General features: G+C 38.5%; 1 protein-coding gene across 2 annotated transcripts; it reads left to right on the top strand.

Annotated features, from left to right (window-relative positions):
• The first annotated feature begins 287 nt into the window (after window positions 1-287).
• On the top strand, window positions 288-6828 carry LOC109802711 (homeobox-leucine zipper protein ANTHOCYANINLESS 2). 2 transcript variants are annotated; one of them, XM_083072943.1, is made up of 10 exons: window positions 288-514; window positions 717-1162; window positions 1266-1483; window positions 1630-1747; window positions 1852-2550; window positions 2846-2947; window positions 3050-3262; window positions 4655-4829; window positions 4985-5352; window positions 5931-6828. In XM_083072943.1, exons 2-10 carry the CDS (start codon window positions 971-973, stop codon window positions 6300-6302), a joined length of 2457 nt encoding a protein of 818 aa, XP_082929069.1. In that variant the 5' UTR covers window positions 288-514; window positions 717-970; the 3' UTR covers window positions 6303-6828. The 2 variants fall into 2 exon arrangements, with proteins under 2 accessions (XP_082929069.1, XP_082929070.1); XM_083072944.1 differs by lacking the exon at window positions 288-514 and having other exon boundaries at window positions 568-1162.
• Window positions 6829-7688: the final 860 nt, after the last annotated feature.

The raw sequence follows: 7688 nt of genomic DNA, 5'->3' as shown, positions 1-7688 counted from the left end.
GAGTCCCAAGAGCAGTTTAGGAAACATTGAGAGTAGTGTGCCCCGTGCATCTGCGCAACACTATCATAAGTAACTTCATTTTCCTTCATATCCCCAAAAAGTTATTCAAAAGGCATATTGCAAATTTCACAGCTATTCACAGGCTTTAAAAGGGTTAAAGTGGAAACAGATATAGAGAGAGAAAGTGTGTGTGTGATCACAGAGTGAAGAGTCAACCAAACCCTTTTTGGATGCATGTATTTGTAAGGCTTTCGAGTGTCCACATGTTACGTTTTATCTATGCCTTCTCCAAACTCTTCACTTATCTCTCTCTCTCTCTCTTTCTTGTCTCTGCTCAAATGAATCTATAAGCGTTCATTTTCTAACTCTTTAAATATTCATTTTCTTTTTTTCCTTCTCTTTCACGCTTTAGCATATTCAAGCATAGCGATTATCATGCACGGAACGAGACAGCACACACTGAACTGAACACTAGAGTTGCCATGCCATCCTTTCATTTATAAGCAAATAAATAGTAATAAACGTTTTCATTATTATTACTATTAAACTTTTTCTATCTCTCTCTCTCCAGTTAAAAAAAGATAGCATTTATTTATTTTATTTATATTTTGGGCTTTATCCTTTTGTCTCCTTTATCTATCTTTCTCTCTATTATTTATTTATTTATTTATTTTTTCCCCTGGTTTCCAAAGGTTTGTTTTTGATTGCTCTCTCAGGTATATAAGGCTGATTCTGAGAAACCCTTTTCATCTTTTGTGGTTCTCTGTGGCTTGGAAATTCTGGGGTTGGATGAATGGACACAAAGATTGAGAATTTCATCGATGAGGTTGGGTCATTAGTAGCAGCTTGTTTTCAAAGGGGTTTTGAGTAACAGTTTCTGTGGGGTGCTTGATTGGAGAAAGAAAAGAGAGAAAGAAAGAGAGAGTGAGAGAGAGAAAAGGAAGAAAGAGAAGCAAAAGTGGCTACTTTGATGAGTTTTGGGGGGTTTCTTGAGAACAAACAAAGTGGTGGAGGTGGTAGGATCGTAGCAGATATTCCTTACAGCAACGGTTCCAACCACAGCAACGATATAATGCCCTCTGGTGCAATCTCGCAGCCTCGTCTCGCCACTCCTACTTTGGCCAAATCCATGTTCAACTCTCCTGGCCTTTCTCTTGCACTTGTGAGATTTATTCTTAGCTATATATACCCTTTTGCTTCTTCTAATAAGGGCTTTTGTTTTGGCTGGTTCTGTTTGCTTACTTTTTCTTCTTTTTCTCTTGCAGCAAAGTGATATAGATGGACAAGGGGATGTGAACAGATTAATGCCAGAGAGTTTTGAGCAAAATGGTTTGAGAAGGAACCGGGAAGAGGAGCATGAAAGCAGATCTGGCAGTGATAACATGGATGGTGCTTCTGGTGATGATTTTGATGCTGCCGACAACCCACCAAGGAAAAAGCGTTATCACCGACACACTCCTCAGCAAATTCAAGAACTTGAGGCGTATGATGATTTTTTCATTATAAAAAAAATCACCTTTTTTAATTTTGTTAACACAAGTTAAAAAAAAATATGGGTTTTTGTGATTTTGTTTTGGAGGGTTGTTTTGAATTTTGGTTTGGTTTGTGTTTTTGTGTTATGGGTTTTAGGCTGTTCAAGGAGTGTCCTCACCCGGATGAGAAGCAAAGGCTTGAACTCAGCAGAAGGCTTAGTTTGGAAACAAGACAAGTAAAGTTTTGGTTCCAAAATCGGAGAACACAAATGAAGGTAATACTAACACAACACCCTTATGCCAAAACTTTTTTTTTTCTCTTCTTAATTTCTTGCTTTTGGGGCCTTAAATTAAACCATGGATCGTTTGTGTTGTTTAGACACAATTGGAACGCCACGAGAATTCACTGCTAAGGCAAGAGAATGACAAGCTTAGAGCTGAAAACATGTCTATGAGGGAAGCCATGAGGAATCCTATATGCTCAAACTGTGGAGGTCCTGCAATGATTGGTGAGATTTCACTTGAAGAACAGCACCTCAGGATTGAGAATGCTAGATTGAAGGATGAACTAGACCGTGTTTGTGCACTTGCTGGGAAATTCTTGGGCCGCCCCATTTCCTCTTTAACAAGCTCAATTGGGCCTCCAATGCCAAACTCAAGTTTGGAGCTTGGTGTTGGTAGCAATGGATTTGGAGGTTTGAGCACTGTGCCTTCAACATTACCTGATTTTGGTGTGGGGGGTATATCAAGCCCCTTGGCCATGTTGTCACCTTCAACTAGACCAACAACAACAACAAATGTTGTCAATTCTGGCTTTGACAGATCAGTGGAGAGGTCTATTGTTCTAGAACTTGCTTTGTCTGCAATGGATGAGTTGGTGAAGATGGCTCAGACTGGTGAGCCTCTTTGGATCAGAAGCTTGGAAGGGGGAAGAGAAATTCTCAACCATGAGGAATACACAAGGACAATTACTCCTTGCATTGGCTTGAGACCCAATGGTTTTGTCACCGAGGCCTCTAGACAAACTGGCATGGTCATCATAAACAGCTTGGCCCTTGTTGAAACATTAATGGACTCGGTAAGCCTTTCAACTACCTTCACACTTTTTCTCAAACTTTCCGCGCCTCTAATTTAATACACCTTTTATTGTTCTTGGCTCCTTTGGTGGTTATTTTTTCATTCCACCAGCTGAAATCACATTCAATGATAAAATTTTATAGGCCTTATTTTTTATAAATTGTAATTAATAATGAATACTGTTGTAGAGTGGAGAATGTGCACAATACATACACATAGCCCTTTTCTTTTTTTATTTTATGTTTGATTAATTGTTGTACGCGCGTGTGAAACCAATTTACTTTCTGCTGCGACAGAATCGATGGTCAGAAATGTTCCCTTGTATGATTGCTAGAACCTCCACGGCTGAAGTGATATCTAGTGGAATAAACGGGACTAGAAATGGTGCCCTTCAACTAGTAAGTTTAAATTGTTGTTATCATATACTACATGTATTTAGTTTTCTTTTAAAGAAAATATTTTTATGGTGGGTTTTTTTTAATCACAAATTTTGTTATCAGATGCATGCCGAACTTCAAGTCCTTTCGCCCTTGGTTCCGGTTCGTGAGGTCAATTTTCTACGCTTTTGCAAGCAGCACGCTGAGGGGTTATGGGCTGTGGTAGATGTGTCCATAGATACCATCAGAGAAACTTCTGGTGCACCCACTTTTGTGAACTGCAGGAGGCTTCCTTCTGGTTGCGTGGTGCAAGATATGCCAAATGGTTACTCTAAGGTAAATAATTTACCTATATATCCTTTATGTTCTTGGTGCATTTTTAGCATCCCAATTTTCATTTTTTGAAGACAGTAAAAATGATTTACTTGTACATTCTGCCATTCTGCCAAGCCTTGTGTCTTAATAGTTTTCTAAATATATATAGGCCACCTACTGAACTGTACTACCTCACCTGTTTTCATGTTTTCATCACATTTATTGTATTTTTTCCAAGTGGGTGCAAGTATCTGCAATGTGGGTAGCTTAATCGTGCAATATATTTAAAGTGGGGGCAAAACACCAGGCTAAGGAATCATGGGGCTTTTGCTTTTCCAAGCTACTTAAGAAGCTCATGGTTCGAAATATAGATATATAAATCGGCTTGTTTAGTGATTACTCACTATAGGATCACTCTGTCAGTGATGATTCCCACATATATTTTTAGTCTCTCAAAGAATTTGCACCCCGAGTTAGGATGCTTCCCTTTGTCTCAATTATATTCCAATCTTCAGTTTTCAACAACTGATTTTGATCCCATAAACTAATTGAGTAATACAACATGTTGCACAAATCTAGGTTACCCCATTAATTTATTCACGGAAGTCTCTATCACTTAAATTTATGTAGCATGAACACATTGATTACATATACCCCCTTTGAGCAATTTGCGTTGCGAATTTTCATCTACTTTTTTATTCCATTAACAATTCATATGATGTTTCTATTCCACTCTTTCATGCTGCTACATTTGTCATTCCCCAAGCATTATTTAATTTGCTAGACTATACGTGACCTGGTTCCAGCCCTATAGTCCATAGGTTTGTTATATAAAAATATTGAATGCGGACCCTTTGAGTCTAGATCAAAGACTGAACATTTTTGTCTGTTTCTTTTGAGTGTTTAGGATGAGTTCACCACACTGTCGTGGCAAATCTCGATGCCCATTTACGCTGCACATAGCTACTCTAAATCTCGTGTGACTTTATCTAGTACCTATATTTTATGTACTTGTTCCACATCCTTGAGATACCTTGTCTCAATCGTCAGACTTTTCCAAGATTTGTTTTTCACATGCTCCTATTCATCAGCATCTTCTCTAACCCCTCCAGAAAAAAAAAAAAAAGAAAAAAAAAAACAGCATCTTTGCCCCTATTGACTAATTAAACCAAAAAAAAAAGAACAATGTTTGTCATTTTTGTGATTGACTAGAACGTGTGTCAACTAATTTGCCTGTACATGATTAGTCCTTGGTTTACAAAATTGGTGAAACATTATAATTACTACCTCGGCAATATATATCAATCTGTCACTTTGCATGTGGCATGATAAATTAATATTGAAGGAGTTAGTAATCAGTCTCGTGAGGGCATATGAGTATATATGACATGGTTAATTTTCTTGAATATGCAGGTGACATGGGTGGAACATGCAGAATACGACGAAAGCCAAGTTCATCAGCTCTATAGGCCCTTGTTGAGTTCAGGCACGGGGTTTGGTGCACAACGTTGGGTTGCCACCCTTCAACGCCAATGCGAGTGCCTAGCTATTCTAATGTCCTCAGCAGCTCCCTCTAGAGAACATTCAGGTATATTTCTATAGATACAAGATTGTAATTATTACACACAAAAGGACACATATCATTCTTATAGCTAGTGTAATAGTCTATATTTAGTGTCCTTGTAATAATAAGATGGTTGCATAGTAAGTAATTACTGGTATATGATTTGGTTGTTGTTGCAGCCATAAGCGCAGGTGGAAGGAGAAGCATGTTGAAGCTGGCGCAGCGCATGACGAACAATTTCTGTGCTGGGGTGTGTGCCTCCACGGTGCACAAGTGGAACAAGCTGAACGCGGGGAACGTGGGAGAGGACGTGAGGGTGATGACGAGGAAGAGCGTGGACGATCCCGGGGAGCCACCCGGGATCGTCCTGAGCGCAGCCACATCAGTATGGCTGCCGGTCTCTCCTCAGCGTCTCTTCGACTTCCTCCGCGATGAGAGGCTGCGGAGCGAGTGGGACATCCTCTCCAACGGTGGTCCCATGCAGGAGATGGCTCACATCGCCAAGGGACAAGACCATGCTAACTGTGTCTCCCTCCTTAGAGCCAGTGTATGTAACATAGTTTTTATCATGCATTATTAATATTGTTGTTATCATAAGGTAGGTTAAAATTTGAATAGAGGGAAACAAAAGATGGAAAATTGGGGTACGTCACATGAGTTTTGTTTTTTATCTTTGGAAAGGGGGGAGTTGAATGGCGTATGAGGTAGTTTTTACCATTCGGGATTAGTTTGTTGTGTGACGAAAATGTGCACGAGATGAGGATACGTCAATCTTGCATTGTCGTTAAGCGATGGGATAAAAAAAAGGTGAAATTGAGAAGGACAGGCTTGGAAATTTTGGAAGTATCTATGAGGACAATTGGTAGCAGAAATAGGGCAGCGTTTGTTTCAGTAAACTTTTATAAAAAGTCAAAATAGAGGACTTTTGTCAACTTTCTATTTTCCTCAGTTCTGACCTCATTATTTTATTTTTTATTTTGAAAAAATAGGGGAAAAGGGTGGTACCGGTGTTTGACTAGCTCATCACCGAACTTAACGAAAACGACAACACGAAAAGTTGGATTTTTCTTTTTTTCTTTTTTTTTCTTTTTCTAAATTTTCGATTTTTTATTTTTATTTTTGCAGGCTATTAATGCGAACCAGAGCAGCATGTTGATTTTGCAGGAGACGTGCACCGACGCGTCGGGGTCGCTTGTGGTGTACGCGCCGGTGGACATTCCCGCCATGCACGTGGTGATGAACGGCGGCGACTCTGCTTACGTGGCGCTTCTCCCGTCGGGGTTCTCCATCGTGCCCGACGGGTCCGGCGGCGGGGAGGATCAAGGCGGCGTCGCGTCGCAGGCGCGGGCGGGCGGGTGCCTCCTGACGGTGGCGTTCCAGATTCTGGTGAACAGCCTCCCGACGGCGAAGCTGACGGTGGAGTCGGTGGAGACGGTGAACAACCTCATCTCGTGCACCGTTCAGAAGATTAAAGCCGCGCTTCACTGCGAGAGCTGAGCGTCACGTGAGAGTTATGAGCGTCACGTGAGAGATGAGACAGCGTTTGTTGTTATTATTATTATTATTATTATAGCTTTTGTAGTTAAAGGTTATGGATAGGTGGCGCGTGTGAAGGACGCGAGGGGTGGGGGTGTTGAGTCAAGAACGAACCGCGCGTGGTGTGAGAAAATCCTTGTATGGTGGTGAGGGTCCGAGACTTGGCCGGGTCGGGTCGGGTTAGGATCTTTAACACAAGGCAAGGGTGGTGGTTCGGGTATTGACTCGGGTCGACCCCTTGTCTGCTCTACTAGTAGCAGAAGAAAAAACATAAGAGAATAGAAATATGGCAAAACAAAAAGGAACAAAATTGTGTTTCTGGTTAGGTATATTTAATTATTATATGTTTATCTTTTTTTTTTTTTTTTTTTAATTTCTATTGACTTGGGAGTTTGCTAGAATTGGATCTAGTTTGTTGCATATCATCAAATCAATAATTTGTTTTCATTTTTTGAGAATTAATTAAGTTCGTACTCTTTTTTCGTTTCTTGATTTTAGTAATTTTCCTTGTCCTTAATTTGTTTGATAAATATTTTAGTTATTGGATGTAATAGATACGTGACTAATATAAGTGACACCAACACCTTAATGATTTTTATGTCATTATATAAGTACCTAATTACCTTAATGATTAATTGAAGTTTTTCTACTTGCATGCTTTGTTATAAATATATAAAGTAATTTCCAACTTCCAAAGTTGACTAGGAGTTAACCTGATATATACCCTTTTATCTGACTTTAGATTTTAGTTAGATCAAATCTTATGATTCGAGTTACGTAAACTTAAGAAATTTATATCCTATTATTAATATTTAAGATAGGACATAAGTCTGATTAGTCTAGCTTGGATATTAACATACATATTTAATTTTGGTTTGGTCAATTATCAATATTTTAACTAATTTGTCTTTAAATTTATAGAACCCGGAAGATCGATGTATAATTATAATACGATGAGATTTAACGATTTCAAATCCATTAAATAAGATAGTGATTCTTATAGGTGCTGTTATTTATTTTAATTAAAGTTCAAAATTTAGTTGAATAATTATGTTAGTTTCAACATAAAAATGATAAATTAATATTATATTATTATATAACAACTCACTACCCTTCTTTCTAAATATTTAATTATATAATTAGAAATTTTGCTCCAACAAGTGAAGTGATCCGGAATTTGGAGATTAAAATTATTAGAAGAGATTACTTTTATCCATACTTTTCTTTGAATATTGTGATTAAGAAATTATTGCAATTATTTTGAAGTGTAACACATTCTTCATGAAGCTAATTCATGTGTCAATTCGCTTGCAAAATATTATGTCAATTATGATGTTTCTTTCCAGC

This window comes from Cajanus cajan, chromosome 4, assembly GCF_000230855.2.
Source record: "Cajanus cajan strain Asha chromosome 4, NIPB_CcT2T_4, whole genome shotgun sequence".
Classification (NCBI taxonomy): domain Eukaryota; kingdom Viridiplantae; phylum Streptophyta; class Magnoliopsida; order Fabales; family Fabaceae; genus Cajanus; species Cajanus cajan.
This window is presented reverse-complemented; position numbering and strand designations above follow the sequence as displayed.